At 43.4% G+C, this 22,257-nt stretch overlaps 1 protein-coding gene across 1 annotated transcript; it reads left to right on the forward strand.

Annotated features, from left to right (window-relative positions):
- The first annotated feature begins 3 nt into the window (after positions 1 to 3).
- Positions 4 to 7,875, forward strand: LOC132250257 (uncharacterized). The gene is made up of 3 exons (XM_059726786.1): positions 4 to 55; positions 2,083 to 2,208; positions 3,818 to 7,875. The coding sequence occupies exons 2-3, from the start codon at positions 2,146 to 2,148 to the stop codon at positions 5,015 to 5,017; spliced, it is 1,263 nt and encodes a 420-aa protein (XP_059582769.1). The 5' UTR covers positions 4 to 55; positions 2,083 to 2,145; the 3' UTR covers positions 5,018 to 7,875.
- The last annotated feature ends 14,382 nt before the right edge of the window (positions 7,876 to 22,257 follow it).

Genomic DNA, 22,257 nt, shown 5'->3' on the forward strand with positions numbered 1-22,257 from the left:
TCAGACCAGAACACACCTTTATGGTGGCAGGTCTCTCTGGCTGAAGCTCCTACAGGTAAGGGAGAATCTGATTCCTATTTCTGGTCCCAGGGCCACCTCTCTTATCTGTGTATCCCTCCCACCCCACAGGTGCAATCCCCAGAAACTCTCAGGTTTGGGCCAAGTGGTGCAGTTGGGCTCCTCTCTCTGCCTGGTCCCCAATACTTCCTCACGGTTCATGAGTTCAGGGCTGTGGCCCTTCTCAGTCACAGTCTGTAATTTAGGCCCAGGTCACAGGGCCCTAGCAAGTAACTTTGGTGTAAAAGCCAGTTATGAGCTCTGCCAAATCTCAGCCAGTTCAGGCCCCCAGGAATGTTTGGGCTCAGGACAAAATACCTGAGTTGTCCCCTTTTGATGGGCAGGGAGCTTTGATCCCCATATTCCCCTGCAGCTCGCTCTGTCTCTCCAGCTGTCTGTCACTCTGACTTGGGTGCTGCTGCACTGCAAACAAAGGGGCTGCTCCAAGTCTCATCCACTGGGGATCAAGCAAAGGAGGTGTCTTTTATTGGGCCAGGCGTAAAATTTGGGAGTGATGTTAGACAAGGGCGCAGAAGAAGGGCACCTGGTGCCCAGAAACTTCTCTAACTACGCAAAAAGACTGTGACTGGGAGAAAAACTTGACAGAAAAATCAACACTGAAGTGGGGAATTCTTTCCCACCTATACGCTTGGTCCAAGAAAAGAGATCCCTAAAATCACCTTGATCCTAGCATATTGCCCAGACCTTCATGGCTACAACAATACTCCAACCCTACTGGGAGGAAAGGTACGGCTTTTATTCAAATGAGACAGACATAGCCAATCATGGGGCAGAGCATTTGATGCTACAACACAATGGCCAGGTGGTTGCTTAGCGCAAGGTGTTTGTGATCCAATTACTTTCCATGCTGTCACAGAGGAGAGCTTAAGCCCGTAATTATATGGCGATGACATCACATCACATAATCAGTGTTTCTAATCATCTAATCCCCCCAAGTTGAAGATAATGCGAAACACAACTGATAAGAGGAAAACATTACAAAAAATACAAACAGAAATGGAGAATCCTAGGAAAATAGTTCATCATCTGGCCAAAGAGCCATGACTCCACATTCAAGAAAGAAAAATCTTTGTCTCTAAGCCCCTCTGCATTAAGCAAGAAAAAGGGAAGGCAGCAAATAAGGGCCAAGCATCAGTACATGGCAAGGAGTAAAGGGGGCAGTAAGTGGCAATCGATAGAAATTAGGAGTGGGTTCTGCCATCGAAGTTGACTCGGGAACTGACAGCAACAATGGGTTGTCTATCTCTCTGTCCACCAGTCTAGAGGGGAGGGAGGGAGAGGGACAGGGAGAGGGAGAGAGAGGGAGGGAGAAGGAGAAGAAGGAGGGAGAGGGAGAGAGAGGAAGGGACAGGGAGAGGGAGGGAGGGAGAGGGACAGGAAGAGGGAGAGAGAGGGAGGGGGAGGGGAAGGGAGAGGGAGAAGGGGCACACTTTACAAGTAAGGCTCACAGAAATTTGCTGGCAGCAGAAGAGTGGGGTAGACTCATGGATATTCAGGTCTATCCCAGGATCTGGACAGGGGTGCACTCTAGTAACCCAGAGCCATGTGCCCATTCTCTCTCCCCAACAAGCCTCAACTCTTTTTGGGTCCCCTCCTACTTGGCCTTGTCTCGGTTCCATTTGTCCTCATTCTTGGCTCCTTGCTAAGCATCCAAGCACCTTACTATAAAATGTGTGGAGAAGGAGATTTAGAACATCTCACAGAAAAGAGAGATACTGAGCATGGTCCCCTTCCTGGCTCATAAAGGAAAGGTGCATCCTTCCACTCTCATTGTGCCTTCAAAAAGACAGGATGTGGCCTTTGTTCATTCATCAGCAACACACTCCACTGAAACAGTTTGCAAACCTCCAAGCTATAGCTCACAAATCGTATTAGCAACTTCTTGGAATTTGTTAAAAAATGCTACCATCGCTTTAGCAAAAAGAGACCCAGGGAAAGGAGGAGGTGGAAAAGAAATTAATTGCACCAGAAGTGATATTAACCAACCGTTTACATGTTTCTCAGGAGATTTTGCCAGGTTTTTCAAGGAATACAAAAAACTCATTAGCTTCTTAGACGACATATCGGATGGACGGACAAAGAAACCAACAGAGCAAAAGGAAACAATATATGCTTCATAAAGCAATGAAGGTTAGAAACAAAGCCACAATACAATTTATATATATAGGTCATCAGTAAATCGGTAAATGGCTAGAGTCAATAGTAACCAATGGTTTTGCTGGCAATTCTATTTAGAATTTCATAAAAAGGTTGATGACTACGGCCCCAAACTAACAACATGCTCATGCTTTACTTCAAGAATGTCTGTGATCCCAGGGAGCTCAATAGGACTTCTCCCGTGATTGTTTTGTAGCCACTTGCATCAATGTTTGTAGGATCAGGGTGCAACACAGAAGCAAACTGGACCCTGTCAGTTTTTTAATTTGATGAGCAGAGTTCTCACAGTCCTGATCAAGGTCCTGATATCCAGGGGTTGTCTCCACTGTCGTATCTGTCTTTTCACCATCTTTCCATTAAAATGGTTATGTACCTCAGGTAAAACTGTGGCTATACCGAAGTCAATGTCAAAACTCCCATTTAATTCAGTAGGGCCAAGCTTTTTACCCTTATTCACCCCCTGAGTTGTTTTTTTATAGCAGAGTCTGGGACACAGATCCTAGACTTGCAAGCAGTTTACACTCAACACTTAGGACTATCCTAGAAATGTATCGTTTTTCATGTCAGGTAATCAGCAGCCTAGATTTGTGTCAGTTGCTAAAAAGGCACAAACAAGAAAAGATCATTCTCTTGGTTAAGAAGTCAGGGCATGGGGAGATGTCAAAAGTGGAAGCTGATGATGCCACAAATGAAAGATAAAGTACACCCTGCCATGACGTGTATTATTGTGCAAGAGTCACCAAATGGCACTGTTCTACACAATCTTTCACATTCTTTTTGGAAACAAGTGAGCAGAATATAACACTAGAAGAAGTGCTGTATTGTGATTGGTTGTGTGACAGATACTCATTTCTTAACAGCGAGGGAAACAATGGAGTGACCAGACAATAGAAGGCACTGCAGCCCGGGAAAGAGTGGGGAGCAGCACTGCCCAGGGAGGACACAACTTTGGAGTTTTAGTGCAATATAGAGAAAATGTCTGCAAATTAATTGATTCTTTTCCATAAGGAGAACTGAGCTAGTTGATGAGTGCTTTCTTGGAGGGGGTGGGGAAGGAGGAGGAGGACAGTCCCAATGTGGCAGAGTCTCTGGACACAGGGTCCTTTGCACAGAGTGTGTCCAAACATATATCCAAATTCTAGCCCCCCTGACACTTGTAATAGGGTAAACTGGCAAAAATAGGTCATCTCTACACTCATGTGGGGGAATCCTGGCCCTGCTAAAATCAGTAACAAACCCCTCTTGGGCTTCAAGATGGGCAGAATTTTCTTCCGTGGTCTTCAGACTGCACTTTGGCCCTTCAGAAACAAACTCAAGGAGAAGAAACCTGCATCCGAGTTTGTCCTTCACTGACTTTTCCCAAACTGGCTGTTTCTTTATTTCCTATATTTATTCTGTAAATTTTATATCCCACCCTATCCAAAAGGCTCTGGTGATACATGTCACTTTTCATGGGGGGCTGTTATTGTTTATCCTAAAAGTTTGAATCGCACCCATTAGACAGCTGTTGCCATGTACAGAAGGGAGAACGGAGGAATGAATTAACACGTTTATTGTCCCTTCTCATTTGTTCCTGCTACAGAAAAACAAGACCAAAGACATGACCAATGAAATTACAAATATAATGACGTGGTTTGTGTCTGAGGTAACAGACATAATATATCCGGCAATAATTGAATATGAAGGAAGAAAAATCGCTGAGAGAGACAGGAGAGATGATGAGGACAATGCCAAAAACTTTGTCTTCACAGACAGAAACAGAACACCCAGCAGATCACCGGGATGTATGAGGAGAGGGAGAAGGAAAATAATCCAACTGTTTTCTCAACAGGCACCTAGCCAGTCTCCAACAAGAAGGCACCTTGCAAGAAAGCCTTTTTTTCCATCATTCAGAAAGGTATTTCCCAAAGAGGAAGTAGAAATGCAGGGAGCTTGCAGCAAGCCCCTGACAACCTGCACAATTGAGCCTCAAACACTGCAGTCACAAACCAGTATTTATGCTGATGCTTTTTTTAGACAGATATATGATGAACTAATAAGCAAATCAGTCCTATCACAAAACCCACATATTCAGGACATTCCAATCCCTGGAAGCAATCCCTCATGTATCAGCACAGCTGGAGCTGATTCAATTCTAAATAAGCTTTCCATATGTCAGGCCACAAACCTGCAGCCTTCTGAAGACCAGGGTCTCTCCCCTGACATAGACACATTGACGGCCAAAATTATTCATACCAGTTTATCTGACCTTATGCAAGAAAGAGCTTCCCAAGTCTCAGTTTATGCAGACATGCAAGACAACAACAGTATTTATGCTGATGCTTTTTTTAAAGAGATATATGATGAACTAATAAGCAAATCAGTCCTATCACAAATCCCACATATTCAGGACATTCCAATCCCTGGAAGCAATCCCTCATGTATCAGCACAGCTGGAGCTGATTCAGTACTAAATAAGCTTTCCATATGTCAGGCCACAAACCTGCAGCCTTCTGAAGACCAGGGTCTCTCCCCTGACATAGACACATTGACGGCCAAAATTATTCATAACAGTTTATCTGACCTTATGGAAGAAAGAGCTTCCAAAGTCTCAGTTTATGCAGACATGCAAGACAACAACAGTGTGGCAGCAGAGAGCTTTGGTGGTTTGATAAGGAGAAAAATTAATGGTTACCAACAGGGAAAAGCAAAGGCACCCTCTTCAGTTCCGTATAACCCTCCAGAACCTGGAGAAATTGATGCTGAAAAGCTTTTAGAAGATCCTATCAAAAGTAACGCCTGAGGCCAAAGTCCCACTCTGTCTGTTCTGGGGGTATGCCACAGATTTTTGGAAGATCTAATCAGCAGGATTTTATCTAACATTCTCCCTGCCACCGCCAGCACATCTTCCTCTACAGAAAATAAAATGGATTTTGCAGAATTTGATTTAATTCACATGCAGATAATCAGTAAAGTCATGGCAAAAATCTCTGAAGATGAGAACTCTTCCAGCCAGCATACTGAACAGCCGCATTCCAGGGCAGAGGACATGATTCAAACAACTGCTGATTCAGTCTATAATAAGCTTTTGACACAGTTTCAGTCTAAATTAAATATGCAGAACTGTCTAAGAAATGGGTGCATGGTTATTTCTGAAGCTCTTTGTGACTTGGTCATCCAAGAGGTTTCTGTACATCCACTGCAGAACTTGCTTTCCGAAGGATTACTGCTTCACCACTGTGCTGAAGCTGACGAGATTGCTGAAAAAGTTACACTAACAAATGTTACTGAGCCTTTGCATCACCCAAACAGTTTATCATCATATCTTAGTAAGATAGCTCCCCTCATCATAGAAAAACTAGAAGCAAACCTTATGTCAACACTTTCTTCCCTCTTTCCCTTTCCCGATTTGGACAGAGAAAAGATTTTGTTACTGAATGGAGCAACTAGGAAAATACTGCATGCTTTGCAAGTAGTCCTGTCACAACACCAGATGAACATGAACAAACATATCAATGAAAGAGAATTTTTAGGCACTGAAGACAGGCCGGCTATGGGAGACATATTCCATTTGGCTTCCACAAGCACTGGAGACCATTCTGACTCTGACATTTTTGTTTGCGGAAACCTAACAGATAAGACAGATATTTTAGCTAATAGGATAGCGGCTTCCATAGCAAAAGAAGTTGCCAAACCTGAATTTCAAGGCAGTTCAGAGGGGGAGACATTGCTTGTTTCAACTTCAACAGAAGCTGTTAGGATTGTTGAGAAATTCCCTGCTGATTTTGGCACAATCGAGAAACTGCCAAAGCCACCTATAAACCCACCTATTCTTGTGGTACCCGTGACATTTGTGGAAGAAATATTAAGTCGATTCCTTGCAAAAGTCTTTTAAGTTCAACTGACGGCACAAGCCCAACTTCCAGAAGACATTTATCACGATCCAAAGTGAATGAAATTGTTGAGGACCTTAAAGAGGCCATGGAACAAGGCCTGTCCAAACATAAAATCAGCCTTGTGGCAGCTACAAATGAACAACATTTACCTCCAGAGCGTGAAGACGCAATTAATGAAGTTGTTCTTTCTGTTTCCAGGAATATGCTACAAAAATCTGGATCTGAGCAAGAACTTTATGATGACATAACAGGTTTCAATTTATTTTTTCCTCAAGAAATGGTTACAGTAATAATTGAGGAACTCTCTGATTGCCCCTTTTTACAGGCTGGTGGTGACAATCCAGCAACACCACACCAAAGTGCAATGAACCCAGGCAGAATTGCCAACATGGTCCTTTCCCAAGTGTCCGTTTGTGAAGAGCTTAAGACCTGGAGTTCTGAAGAAACAATCCCCGGTTCTGAAGATGCAAATTCAATATCTGAGGCACAGAGAAATGACAACAGTTATTTTTCTCTGGGTAGCACAGGACAACCAGTTGTAAGACCAGGGGAGGTAAGTAGAAAGAATAAGGCTGAGGCAATCCTGTTTTGTGAATGCCATCTTGCTTCTAACTGGATCTTTTGTTAAGATGATCATGTGGCATTGAAAGCCCATCTACTATGAATGCTGAATGCTCTTATAGAGGTGGTAGGCCATCTGCTAGAGAGCCTGCAGTGGGCCTTCAGTGTGGAGGACCCTCACTAGCTGGGATTTTGTGAAAGCAGAGGAGGCAGGGGAGGGGCTGAGCTGAGGCTCCTGTATGCAAGACTGCTCCACCCTTGACTTCAGAAGGTAGGACACAAGGGGCCCTCGTTCCACACACGGACTCGGGCTTCACCTGGCCATTCATGGCACCAGCAGGAACCGTGGCTGGGAGGACAGCCCCACCACCACTGCCTGTCCCTCATTCTGTGGCGGTGTGATTCTGAGGAGCACAGATCAAACAGAGTCCTTCTTAACTCTTTTATTTTACTCTTTCCATGGAACAGTTGGAAACGCTGGCTGCAGGCGCTAGCCAAAACGAACAAAGATCTCCCATATCAGAAGACATGGATGTCGATACAGGTATGCATGAGGAATTGACACTGGCTAAGTCAGGTGATGTACTCAAGGTCACAAGGAAGTCTGTAGCTAAGGCAGGAAGTGACTCTAGGCCTCCTGAATCCACATTCATTGACCTAGCCAGAGACCATCATTTCTGCCCTACCTATCACCTCACATGTAACACTGCTGGAAAGAGATAGTTAAGTCCTGACCTTCAAATACAACATCCTGCAGAGCTCGGCCACAGCAGAGGATCCAGTCAAGCTGGTTATCAGTGCCCCACCCTAACACGCACCTTCATAGCACACATGGCTTATTCCCTCTGCTTGTAGACTCCATTTTTGGCTAAGTGCAATGGCTGAGTGATAACAAGGCTGGATTAGAAATCCAAACGTGTTTCCCTGTACCAAATCAAATCCTGTCCACAGGAGAGGCTTGTTTCTTGAGGAAGGACATTGGACTAAATGACCTTTGCACACCCTTGCTTTATTTTTCTATATTAAGTGACTGCTCTCTTTTCTCCGCAGCAGCTGCTCCAAAAAAAGTGTCTTCGTTTTTTATGAGGGTTCCAAATGCTCTATCCAGAGTACGGTGTTTTCTTTCAAGTTGCCTACCACATCGCAGGAACCTTCGGAAAGTGTCACCAGAAATTACACCTACACATTAACGTTGTTTTGGAAAAAACAGGATAAAATATAAATAAAATTATGAAAAAGTGTGGTCTGGTGGAGGCTGATAATTGTATTCTGTGATTGTTTGCAACTTCATTCTCATGTAGTTAAACTCAACAAAGAGGGCAGACAGAGAAGGCAGTGCTGGGGGAAGCAGGGGGCTGTGGGTCAGGAGTGAGAGGCACTGGCAGGGCGGGGGGCAGGGGCTTAGGAGTGAAGGGCAGGGGGTGGGCACAGGCATATCACTGACCCCCCCCCATATATATATATACCCCTCCCCCTCTTCCCCTCTCCCCCCCACCGGCTACCCCACCCCCTCCCCTCCCATAGTTGTCCTCTGTTTTAATCCTGGAAATATAGTAACCCTAGAGTGATTAACTGCCAAGAAAATAAAATCTGCCTTAGCATACACTCTTCTTATAAAGAGATAGTTACAGAGAGCTTCCAGTAGTGGTTGTGGATTCCAAAGATTATCAACAAAAAAACAGTGTTTAGTGAAAACTGAGAATGGGAATGAAACGCTATGGAAAAGGACTTGCTCATGCATTTCCATGCTTGTGCCAGCTCCATAAACCTGCACTTCTTTTTCTGTCACATATCATAAAGCTGCACAGACCCAGCTTCAGACTCTCATTCTAATACAAAATCTTAAGTTACCTTCCATGCTTTTATATCATTTTTATCACTGTACAGTTCTTGTATTTGATGTAGTCTATCTTAACACTACATTTTCCCCTTCTACCTTTCCATTCTCAGTCACTCCCTTGTCCTTGCTGCTACTTTGTCCCCCAAATTTAACCCCAAAGGCTTCTCCCATTTCTGCCTTCTCCCCTCAAGCCCCAAGCTTTTTCCTTCCCCTGGCAATAAGCACTTTGCAAATGAGAACAGTAGGGCATGTGTTCAACCAGTTTCCTGTAGCCCTAACTCATTATAGGCTTGCTGGTGAGCTGCCATCACCTACTGGCCAAGATGAATTTGCAGCTTTGCAGTATTTTTAGATTTTCTATGGCTCCTGTGCAGGAATTTCCAAAGTCAGAAAACCTGTCAGTAAAGCACTGCTTGTCAGACAAAACTGCTTTAGTGAAGTAAGCAGAAGTGCCTGTGATTGGAATGTTTCTACACTTGCTGTTCTCCTTCTACTTGCTCTGGCTACTCTAATTTGTCTTATCTTTTTTTTATTTTTAAACTTTATTCATTTTTTTAAATGTTTCTAATGTTAGCTCAGACACTAACAAAAAAAAAAGAAGAAAAAAAAGAAATTCTTTCAAATATCTATTAATGAAAAAGGGCCAAAAGAGTAGTTTCTTCTAAACACTTGTTTACCACTTGGTCATTAATATCTGTGCTATCGCGGCTCAAGGAAGAGAATTTGTTAATTCATTTATCTCCCTGCTCCTGGGTAGCTACCAAGCTTACAAGAGTAATGTAGACAGATTCTATGGTCATGCACATGCTGATGACAGTTACCTGAGCAATGGTGGTACTTGACCAAAAGCTTATCTAATACCTCTTCCAGTTCTACTGTTAGTCCAACAAACAATATCACCAAAAACCTCTCGCTTCCTGGAATGTGTAACCTTTGATTTCTTTAAGTCATTTGAAAGAAAATTTCAAATTTGCCCAAATTTTGCCTGTATTTATAACTCATTTATATGGCACTATAAACCTACATAAGCAAAACATGATCCATAAAAAAAAAAAAAAAGAAATCTTACTATAAAGAAATGGATTCTATAGTGCCGAACATAATGGCACCCACTGAGCACAACAGATCATGCCCCTTAAATGGTTTATTCTAATGTAAGCCAGTATCCATTTTGCTGTATAAAGGTAACACACACACAAGGTTTATCATGTGGTCCTTTAGGCTAAGTACAGATATTCAAAAAGTCCCTTGCTTTTTTATTTATTTATTTATTTTTCTTGTACCAACCATTTCATATACTTCTCTGAACTGAGCAAACACAGCTACATTGGAACCTAAATAGACTTCAAAATATTAACTTGGACACCAAAAACAGATTAGAAGTTCAAATTCAAATTAAAGCATTTTCTTTTTTTCAATCAAGTACAGAGTGAGAGATGTTGTTTACTCTTTCTGCATAGATGAAAATAGTTCAGTGTGGTTCCTGCATTCCAGAAAATATCTTCATCTTATTTGTAATATAAAACACCTGTCAGTATTCAGATAGTCATACCATTCTTTTGTGTCACCTTTGGCACCTCTGGGTGCCGAACAAACTGAAAAATAGTACACAGTTTGCAAATGTATGCAATTATGCCATATGCTATATATTACAGTTGTATTCCCAGTATTTTACATACATTATAAGAAGGGTCGGTAGTATCTCATATGTGTAGGTTGCCTACCTTTATAAGCAAGTCCATTATAAAACATTCTTGGAACATTTTTATTTAGTTCTCTAACCCCTTGCTGTTGGCTGCAGGACTTTCGGTTGCTCAATGCAGGTGAAAGACAGATACTAGAATAGATTTTAAGTGTCAGACCCCAACTTAGCATTGAGTAGGACTGGTATATCCATACCCATCTCAGGCATTACGCATTTAATTGGGTCCAGAGTGGAGTTCCACAGTTCCCACATATCCAGAGATTTGGTGGAGGCAACCCCCACCCAGCCTCAATTTTAAGTCTCAATTCACTTCAGAGCCCTTTAACTCTCTCTGCAGAGAAAACAGCGTACCAAAGGAGACCTTTGTCTGAGGAGTCTTTAACCATTCCCTTACAGGCATGTAGTCTTCCATCTCGTTTACTTCTTGTGCTAGCTTTTATCCATACAGGCAGTCCTCGGAGTTACGACACGCTTGGTTCCTGAAAACCGTGTCTTAAGTCGAAACGTTGCAACTTGGAACCAATTTTCTCATAAGAAACAATTTAATAAATGGGGGATTAGTTTCTGAACCAAGGCTCAATATTCTATTTTCACCAAAAATACTCCAGAATTTTTATACTCGATCAAATATAGATGAGTAATATAGCTACATTAATGTATTTATAGTGTAAATAGCAATCACATTGATTTGGAAGGACTTCTTTGAGGTGAGTTTGCTGGACTTTTTGAAAGGCTCTTGCTTGGACTTTTTGAAGGGTTCTTGGCTGGAGTCTTCTCAGGAGTCTTGGCTGCAGGTTTTTCTGGCGTTTTGTCTGTTTTCTTAAAGAAAGTGTCCAAGGAAGTTTGGACAGATGTTCTCCAACGAGATGAGCGATGCAGTGAACTTGTTTGCTGGTGTGGCATCACATTGGATCAAACACTGTAAAGTCAAAACTGATGTCATAAAGTTGAACCAGGGTGTCAGTTTATAAACGTTGTAAGTACAAAACATTGTAAGCCGGGGACTGCCTGTATTGGATTTCAAACACTGGTAGCACTGGCACTTGGCTTGGCTATCCTGCCCAGTCTATTGCAGTGCACTCCCTGTAAGTAGTGCTGTAGAAAGAAGGCATTTTTCAGGCATGGGCTTTACACACCCCTCATTTCCCTCTCCTGTGGTGTTCCCTACACACACTTAATTCCCAGGAATGTATGTTCTCCCTGCAAAGTGATCAAATTCTCCCACAATGAGATGGGTGGGATAATAGACAAAGCCCTGCAGCTAGAGATAGCCCATTTCTTTTCTCATGAATTTTATTCAGATGTGGTTGAGTTACACATTTTTGAAAATCATTATTTTCTTTCTTTGCTTGCATTCCTCACAACTGGCAGAAAGCCAAAACAACAACTCTAAGTGTTATAGTGAATTATGATACAGTCTTTGATTCTATCATTACCTAATACTTTTCCACAGGACCCCAGCTTCATTTAGTACATATGAGGAATGCAGAAGAGGGCTGACGGATGCAGAAGAGAGCAGAATTAAGATTGCATGAATAACTCTTAAATCAACTATTTTAAAGCTATCTTAAAACTGAGTGCTTGGCTTTGCTGCCTACATAGATAGTTATTTTCATTATTTTTCATAGATTCATAGATTCATAGATTCATAGATGTTAGGGCCGGAAGGGACCTCAATAGATCATCGAGTTCGACCCCCTGCATAGGCAAGAAAGAGTGCTGGGTCTAGATGACCCCAGCTAGATGGTTATCCAACCTCCTCTTGAAGACCCCCAAGGTAGGGGAGAGCACCACCTCCCTTGGGAGTCCGTTCCAGACCTTGGCCACTCGAACTGTGAAGAAGTTCTTCCTAATGTCCAGTCTAAATCTGCTCTCTGCTAGCTTGTGGCCATTATTTCTTGTAACCCCCGGGGGCGCCTTGGTGAATAAATACTCACCAATTCCCTTCTGTGCCCCCATGATGAACTTATAAGCAGCCACGAGGTTGCCTCTCAACCTTCTCTTGCGGAGGCTGAAAAGGTCCAGTTTCTCTAGTCTCTCCTTGTAGGGCTTGGTCTGCAGGCCCTTAACCATACGAGTGGCCCTTCTCTGGACCCTCTCCAGGTTATCCACATCCCTCTTGAATTGCGGTGCCCAGAATTGCATGCAGTACTCCAACTGCGGTCTGACCAGCGCCCGATAGAGGGGAAATATCACCTCGTTGGACCTATTCATCATGCATCTGCTGATGCACGATAAAGTGCCATTGGCTTTTCTGATGGCTTCGTCACACTGCCGACTCATGTTCATCTTGGAGTCCACTAGGACTCCAAGATCCCTTTCCACTTCCGTGCCACCCAGCAGGTCATTCCCTAGGCTGTAGGTGTGCTGGACATTTTTCCTCCCTAGGTGCAGCACTTTGCATTTCTCCTTGTTGAACTGCATTCTGTTGTTTTCTGCCCACTTGTCTAGCCTGTCCAGGTCTGCTTGCAGCTGTTCCCTGCCCTCCGGCGTGTCCACTTCTCCCCATAGGTTTGTGTCATCTGCAAACTTGGACAGAGTACATTTCACTCCCTCGTCCAAGTCGCTGATGAAGACATTAAAGAGTATCGGTCCAAGGACTGAACCCTGCGGGACCCCACTGCCCACACCCTTCCAGGTCGAAGCCGACCTATCCACCACGAGTCTCTGGGTGCAACTCTCCAGCCAATTCACCACCCACCGGACTGTGTAGTCATCCAAGTCACAGCCTCTTATGTAACATAGATACTTGCCTTACCCTTTTATGTAACATAGATACATATATTAAATTATTGATGCTAATTGTTCTTATTATTAGCTTATATCTGTTATACAAGAGGTTTATTCCCCATTATGTCTGATCATATAAAAACGTTGAAGAGATTTTCTCTTAGTAGGCATTTTCCCCCCAAAAAGGCACACATGGTTCACCGAGATCAAGAATGCATATTTCTTCAGTTCTGCAGATATTCTCTTTGTTTAATGTTGTGATGCTTAAGCTCATATTTCACTGTGTGGGCTCTTAAGCAATTCAGCTTTTGAACAAATTAATTGTACTTTTTTAATGTCTTAGACGTCAAGATTAAAGATAAGTTTGAACCAAAAGTCTAGTTATAGCCAGGAGATTCAAAACTGGGGGTCTTGCTTATGTCTATCTCTATTCATGATTAAATGAAACTTGAAAAGGAATTACTTATTAAGGGTTAATATCAGTTAATATAAATATTCTGATTCTTTAATTTGCATCTTTTCCTAATTTTCCTAGAATGGCAAAATTTAGTTGGACTCTTTATTAACTTCAGAATTTCTTTACTATTATCAATAAAATATGTTGATAATATATCAGTTTCCATATGCAAATATAGAGAAGTAGTTAGGCATGTTAGTTGGAAGTTAGACAGAAGGAAGGGCAGGGTGGCACCTTAATGGCTAACTCATATATAAGAATATAATATGTATGTTTGAATAGTATCTTACCAGTATTATATACCAATAACAGTAAAAGTACCATTAGAGGGAGATTACATCACATAGGGCATTTATACACAATCCTTTTCATGCTGCAATGTGCCGGAAAAGCAGCACGTAAGAGCAGACTCAATTAATCGAGTCTGCACTGCACGTGAGCTAACACAACCGGTGCTGCATTGCACACACATGTAAAAATGCCCATAACCTGCATCCTATTTCCTTTCACCAGATTTTACAAAAACTGGAAAAGGAAAATGCAAATTACAATTCCTCCACCACCTAATCCTACTATTTACCTGAAAGAGAGCATCAATATTGCTACTGCTTGCCCTTTCCTGGGGTATTCTATTTCAGCTGATTGATACTGTGGCTGGGGTCTCCCATTCAAGGTCTATTAATAAGATGCATTGATTCAGCAATGCAGAAGATCCTTGTCTTTTGGGCTAGAGACAGAAGTTACACATAAACCAGTTTAAGTCATCAGAAAATGGATTAAACCTGTAACAGAACAGAAGTTCAGTGCATATAAACCAGTTTCAAAATGGCTGAAACTGGTTTAAGACAAACCTGGTTGGATGTAGTATCAGACTTAACTGATTCGGGTCAAACTAGTTTATGAAACTTTGGTCCCAGACTCCTTCCTGATTTCAGTTAAATCAGAGTCCCCCAGCATCCCAGCATGCTTTTGAGCCCTGGGCTGGTTGGTGCTGTCTGCTCCACCAGAGAAGGGTTGCAGGTGGGGAGGAGGCAGGGACTGCCCCTTCCTGCCCCAGGCAAACCCTGGCTGAGGTCTGGGCCCGGGGGGGCGGGGAGTTAAACCCCGCTTCTCCCGAGTACAGAGCTTCCCTGTTCTGCTAAACTTACTGAAAGTTACTGCTGGTTGTGACTGTGGACTACGTATTCCAGAGATGCCTGGAAGCAGGAAGAGGAAGTGATGAGCAAGCCTGCAGAGTCCTGCTGCTGTGATTGTGAACTGCAAACCCCAGAGACCTCAGGGGCAGCAGGAAGAGGAAGCAAACACACATGCTGGCTACATATCAGAGAGCCATGCTCTAGTGCCCCCTGGCACCTGGCCTGAGCCACTGCAAGCATGTGGCTGCATTTCCTGAATCAAAAGTATGTGTCCAGTTGTTTCTCAGTTTAATCTCTGCCTCTTTGACTAACCTGCAAAGACTGAATTGATTCAGCCTCAAACTTTTTGTACTTAGCCTTAGGGTAGGGTGGCCATCATAGAGGACAGTCTGGTTGTCCTCTGTCCTCTATTGATATGAAACCGGATGCCTTTATGTCCTCTATTTTTCTCTTGAAGAGTAGCAGAAAACTGGAATGTCCCCTGTGATGGCCACCCTACTTGGGGCTTACTGGCAACATGGAGGGTCCCAATGGAAATGTGGGTGTGAGTGTCTTTGTACTAATACAGTTTCCTCTCAGTGGATCTTGAGATGCAAGGAGCCAGCATTAAAGTTTTTGATAGCAGTAACCACAGACAGCATAGGCTCAATGTAGCCTTTGGACAGTACAGAACAGAATTTTCCATCATCATTATGTCTGCATCTAAAAGTATAGCAAAGATCTTTACCTGGGTTGAAACCCTAAATATCAACCAATACCAATACTAACTTTGGAGAAGAGAAAAACCCAACGGGGATTCAAATATTTCACCTCTACTAGCTTCTAAGTAAAAGGTGAAGTTTAACCAAATAAAATGTTAAGCATTTTAAGTATTGTGCTAAGTACTGAGCATGCCTCCTTCAGGTTGCACTGACAAAATGTTACATATAATTTTCTTGTTTTTCCTCCTTCACTAGAAGAAAAAATATTTTTCTATCGAAAAAGTAGGAGATAGAATGTAATCATTTGCAATGAAAAACTCCTTAAGAGATGAACTAGAACCTGCAGTCCAGGGGTTTTGGAAAACATGCTTTTTCCATCTTCGAGTTCTTCTATGCAATACTGAACAGATCCCATTGTGCAACAGGAGCAAGCTAACAGGCACTCTGCTTGTACAGGATTTTACTTAGTGAGCATGATCCTGTGCATGATTTTTATACCCTAGTATAGGGAGAAGCTGTGGGGCACTATGGGGGATTCACACACATTCTCCTTCCCCCAAAAAAAGTTGGAGCATCCACAAGAGCACAGAAAGGTGTTAGCATGTGCTTGCTAACATTATAAAAGTCCAGTGGAGACAAGATCTATTTCAATGTAAAATAAGGTGGCTGAGTAAAAGCCTACCAATTTCCCCACTAGACTTTTAACTTAACCTGATCTTAGACTGTGTTAAAGGCAGTGTGTCTTTCCTACACTAGGTGTTTAATATGATATTTAAGACTGAAGGAATTGTTATGAAATCACCCTGTGACTATGTTTGAAGTACAGGGGATGGAGAGATTCCTTCTTGCCCCAACCCCAGTAGAATTTCTCAGCTTCTGATCTAGTAGATTTGATTCAACATATACTCAACTAACACCGGACACATTAAAATAGGAAGGAATTTAGGAGGTAACTGATGGAATAAACAGTCTTGTAGCCCTGAGATTTAAAACCAACCCAGTTCAACAGTGAACAAGAGCTGTTATTACCTGATTGTCATGTACTGTCCTATAGGAAATTAGTTTGATACTTTCAGGCAGCGTTCCCTCTAAGCTGTGTGGTGTGCGTGGCCGCACAGGTGTGCCTGGCAGCACGGCATGACAGCACCTACTTAGCCATGCACAGCATGCAGCTTAGAGAGAACGCTGCTCTAAGGGTGCACCTACATGAGATGCTTACTGTGTAGCAGCCTAAAAACACTGCACAGTAGCGTGGCAGTTAAAAACCATGCTAAAATGCTACTGAGCAGTATTATTAGGGTACGACACGGTAAGCATCACAAAAAAAAACCGTGCACTGGCACTACTGTGCAGTTACTGTACTTACTATGCATTTAGTTAGTACTTCATTAAGCACATACTAAACTAAATGCACGGCAACTACTGTGCATTAATGAATGTGTATATGCACTCTCAGATCAGCTAAATCAGTCCAAAAGTCACCCCCAAAATACACATTAATACTTTTTGTCATCCTTACTGACAGTTCCAGAATTACTACCATGAACTCTAATCTATCATCTCCCTTAGAGGTAAATCCCTGTGGGGTTGAAGTACATTGGTTGGACAGTGTCCGGAAGCTTTCCTACTCAGAGTCCTGTTGTTTCTGAATAGAAATGGAATGACATTCTTTGGCATCTTCTTAGAACACTACAGTCAAATATATAGAAAGATATTTAAAAAGTATAGATACAGGAATCAGGGAAGTTGAAAAAGAAAGAAAAGCAGGGAGGTTTTTATGATAAGAGGAATTTCACAGCATCTAAGTAACTGGTGCTCATTTGTTGACTGTCCAGCCGGTGATTGATTGCTATGTTCCTGAGTCACGGCAATCAGTCATCAGGGTAAGTACTTATTATTTTTTCATCTAAACATTTTATTCATCAAAACTAAAACTTTTTGTAGATATATCAGTTTCAATTAAATTTGTATCAGGAGAGGTTTCTCGGATTCAGGATCAAATTTTTTAGTCAGACAGAGAGAGGGGAAAAAACCCCTCCTTAGAGGATAGAACAACAGTGATTCCCAACTGGAGCACTTTAGCACCCTGGGGGGCCTCAAGAGCCTGTTAAGGGAGTCACAGAGTGCTTGGTGGGCAGGAAATAGAGTTGAAATCACCAAATAATCTGGGAAAAAGGCTTGGGTCATACTCTAATTAGAAAGCCACAACACAGGGGTAGCAGGATCCAGTGCTGCTCTTGAAAAGGAAGAAAAACTGCAAAAGGACTTAATGGTCCCCTAGACCTCCCTTCACATAGATAAGTACAGCAGGGTGGGGAAACAAAGCCCTGGAGGGAAGTGTTTAGTACCCTGTAAAGCTGTGAGGCCTATTCAGGAGGTACAGGCTGCCTGGAGAAGAGAGGTTTAAGGGCCCCTTGGTGGCTGTCACACTACCAGACATTGCAAGAAGAATCCTGAATGAAGCACCAGACTTGATGGGGTTTTTCCCCATGTCAGCCTGAACAACACTGAACAGTTCGTATCCTATATACTTGATGTTCACATGGTTCTGCTCAAAAGTAACACCAATTCATGTTTCCTGAGTGTACATATGTGCTTGATGGGAGAAGAATACACAAAAAATGTGCATCTGAATGACCTACAGTTTTACAGACCTTGCAGTCCATTCAGAGATTCAGCACTCAGAAACATATATATATATTTATAACATAGTTGGAGATATTTCTACCACTAATCAAAGAATGAATATTATATTCATTCTGTGTATTATTTTACCCAGCATACAGAGTGGTTTCTGGGCAACAGCCTTCATTTAATTCATTTAAACATAACCCCATACGTTTTATCACTAAATAGAAGACTAAAATTTTCTGCATCATATTTCAGGACAGCCTGTGTGGAGGCACAGATGGGAAATGGATCAGACAAACTAAGAGGGGACCACCAAGAGCGCTATGTGACATGTGGCATGTCTCTCAGTGAAGAAAGGAAAGGCATGCAACACACTGGTATTTTGAATGACGTGAACTGGTCTATGCTATTTAGAGAGCACCGTAGGTGTGTATCACAGTTTATAAACGTGTACAGAAGAGTATTCATGCCCTACAACCTGAGACAAATAGTTCAAAGGGAAAAAGAAGAGGTCTTGTCCTCAGCCTGAAGCCTTCTGTGAAAACATGGATGTTAAGATGGCATCTGAAAGAGAGCAGGTGTACTCTAGCACAAAGCAGGGCAGCTGGTCTAAGCAGAGGGATGACATGGAAGAAAGAAACTGGTTGGCAGGGAGACTGAGTTATACTGTAAATGCCTTGGAATAGTGATATCCCAGCTCCCATTCTCTCTCTCTCTCTCTAGGTATAGCTTTTTGAAACTGAGTTTTATTAGTAAGCTTGAGCTAGGTTTCCCCAAATACTCAATGAAACCAGGATAATATTGTAAATGTTTGTGTTTGTTTTCCTTCCATGTCTACTACTACTAGTACCATTATAAATTTCATATACTTAGCAATAAATATCTTTTATAGTCAAACTGGTGGTAACTGGGTGTATCTTTCCTTCTCTACTTCCCTTCCCCACGTGCTCTGCAGCAACACTTCTTTTACCGAAGCCATAGATCCCTGTGAAGCCCCAAAATACTGTGGGGTCTGCTCATCAAGAGGCTACCACTACTAGGACAGTTAGGGCAAAAGATTGGGATGTGCTGAGTTTGAGACACATAAGGGGATCAGCTTGTGTAGAGTGATTGACCCACTTTAGCTCAGACGTGCCCTAATGAACTGAATGCTGGCCCATGAGGGTGTCAGTTGGACACCCAGCCAGATTCAGAGGTAATCTGTTCACCTGCATGCTTGTGTCTGACTGCATTTTCTTGTTACCTTAATGAACTGATTCCTGGCAGATGAGGATGTCAGCCTGTACATGCCCCAGCAGTGAGGGAGGGAGTGGAGCTGGGGCAGAGGCAGGGGCTGAGCCGCATGCAGCGTGGGCAGCTCCTGCCACTGTGCACACTCCAGGAGAGCATGGGGAGTGTGTGCCTCCAGATCTGCGCACAGGGTGAGGAAGGGCTGCCAATGCAGACTGGGGCCATAGCAGTGCCAGGCTATTCCTGGTGGGGGTGTCATGCCAGGTTGCACTCAGGGCGGGCAAGCGGTGGTGCTGGGAGGGAGGTTGGGGGGCTACGGTGAACTTTGGAGTGGCTGAATCCCATCCCACAGCCCCCCTTCCAGCACTGGCATCATCCTCCCCAAGCTCAGCCCAGCCCAGCTCAGCCCCAATGGGGAAGAGCCAGGTGCATCCCAGGCCCCAGCCGACAGTGGCAGCCTGCCCTTACCCGGCGCGCTGATCCGGGGCCAGACACCACCCATGCTCTCCCAGGGTGCATGCAGTGGTGGGAGCTGCCTGAATCCCCATTACCCTTGGATGGTATTCTCATGGCTCCATCCCATTCTCCACACTGGCTGTGCAGCATCTGCCCCAGCCCCAGCCCCACTCCCACTCTCACCCTCACCTCAGTGGCCTCAATCTCCACCCCTTCCTTCCCCCATCACTTAAAAACAAGAAAAAAAATATGAAGGAGTACATGAGCTGAAACGTTGAGACGGAAGGGGTACACTTGTTCAAAAAGGTTGAAAACCCCTGCAGTAATCAATCTGAGATCAATCAGCAGTTAACACTCAGTGATCAGCAATCAATCAGCAATTGGAAATTCACAATCAGCAATCCACAGAGATCAGCAATGAATCAGCAGTCATTGATCAGCAACAGTCAGGATCAGCAATCTGTACAGATCAGCAATCACTGATTTAGCATTAAGAATCAGAATCAGCCTTCAGTGAGCAATCAGCAGCCCCATCCCCTACTCAAGAGCCTACATGGCACTGAGGAGGCTGCAAAGGAATGACAGAATGCAACCAGCATCTATCCGCAATCAACACTCTGTGATCAATCATCATCTTTGAATACTCATGGCAATCAGAAGTCCCAGACAATTGGAAAAGGGCAAATATAGTGCCCATCTTTAAGAAAGGGAAGAAAAAGGATCCAGGGAACTACAAACCAGTCAGCCCCTCCTTGGTCCTTAGAAAAATCATGGAGCAGGTCCTCAAGGAATCCATTTCTAACCACTGGGGAGAGGAGAAGGTAATTAGCATCAGTCAGCATGGATTCACAACGGGCAAGTCATGCCTGACCAACCTGTCTGCCTTCTATGATCAGATGACGGGCTCTATGGATGCATGGAGAGCACTGGATGTGATAAACCTTTATTTTAGCAAGGCTTTTTTGATATGGTCTCCCACAAAATTCTTTCAAGCAAGCTAAAGAAGTATGGGTTGGATGAATGGAATGCACAGTGGATAGAAAACTGGCTGGATCAACAGGCTTAAAGGGTAGTAATCAATGACTTGTTGTGTAGTTGGCAGCCAGTGTCAAATGGAGTGCCCCAGGGGTCAGTCCTGGGTCCAGTTTTGTTGAATAGCTACATTGGTTACCTGGAAGATGGGATGGAGTGCACCCTTAGCAAGATCGCAAACAACACAAAACTGGGGGAACTGGATATGATGAGTGTAGAGCTAGGATTCAGAGACACCTTCACAAATTAGAGGATTGAACCAAAAGAAATCCCACGAGGTTCTTTAAGGAGAGGTGCATTTGGTGTGAGTACTAGTAGCCCAGACAGGTGCACAGTACTCGGCCATTAAGAAGATTAATGCCATAGCAGAGGTGTGGAGTACTCCCATGGAGCCACCCCAATTTGTTCCAGTGCTCACCTGACTCTTGATCTTCTCAGCTATTTTTAGAATATGATTTTGAAAGGTTAAGGTGCACTCAAGTGTCACACCTACGTAGGATGGAGTTGGATCATATTTTTCTCCGCAAAAGGTGATTTTGAGATGAATATGTGTTTTGTGCGTTTTGAGGTGAAACGCTGAGATGATGGACTTAGTTGGATTTGGTCCCAGCCTTCACTTGCAGAAATATTCAGCCCTTTTTGACAGATCTAGCATCATGTGTGTTATCACTGGAACCCTGAAATGTACACCAATTCAGTGGTTACCTGTTACCAGACATTCACCGTGACAAAGCTACATACAGAGAGGTTGTCTGCATGAATGACAACCCAGACCTTCCCCTCCATAGAGATTTAAAGAACCTCCCAGCTCATCACTTGGTCTTCCAGAAACCTTTGTGGACACGTGTACAAGCCCTTATAGGACACAACTGTGCAGCAGCCTGGAGGAAAACATGGAATAAAACCACTATTCAGAATAAACATCTAATTTCCAACCCACCAATAAAGCCTCCTGGTTTTGACGTTCCAGCAAAAACATGGAAGGATCTAAATTGGCTCTGAACTGCACCTGGCTGCTGTGGTCACCTGCTGCACAGAGGGCGTATTAGGAGTTCTGCAGAATGTGACTGTGGCAACTCTGATCAAACTATGGACCGCATAATGACATTATTCCCTCTATAGAAACCTGATGGTGACATTGCAGAGATACATTCCCTTTCCTCAACTGCATTCAACTGGTTAACTAACCTTAAACTGGACTTATAATCGTTGGTACCTGTGTGTTACAGTGGACAATAACCTGAGTATGAAATAACAGTGTGTCCTTGTAGTGAGGAGAGCTAATAGCATACTGGGCTGCATTAGTAGGTTTGTTGCCTGCAGGTCAAGAGAAGAGATTCTTCCCTTCTATTCAGCACTGTTGAAGCCTCATCTGGAGTACTGTGTCCAGTTTTGGGCTCCCCACTACAGAAAGGATGTAGAGAAATTGGAACAAGTTCAGGGGAGGGCAACGAAAATGATGAGGGAGCTGGGGCGCATGACTCCAGTTGGGAGAAGAGATGACTGAGGTGGGATTTATTACCAACCTTCAACTACCTGAAGAGTGGTTCCAAAGAGGTAACTGTTCTCACTGGCTGGGAGCTTCTCCTGTCCCAGCCTGGGCTGCTCTGTGGTACTCCCTACCTGCAAGCTATAAAAGCCAGCAGACATTTTGTATCCTTGGGCCCA

This window comes from Alligator mississippiensis, chromosome 4 (genome assembly GCF_030867095.1).
Source record: "Alligator mississippiensis isolate rAllMis1 chromosome 4, rAllMis1, whole genome shotgun sequence".
In the NCBI taxonomy this organism is placed as follows: domain Eukaryota; kingdom Metazoa; phylum Chordata; order Crocodylia; family Alligatoridae; genus Alligator; species Alligator mississippiensis.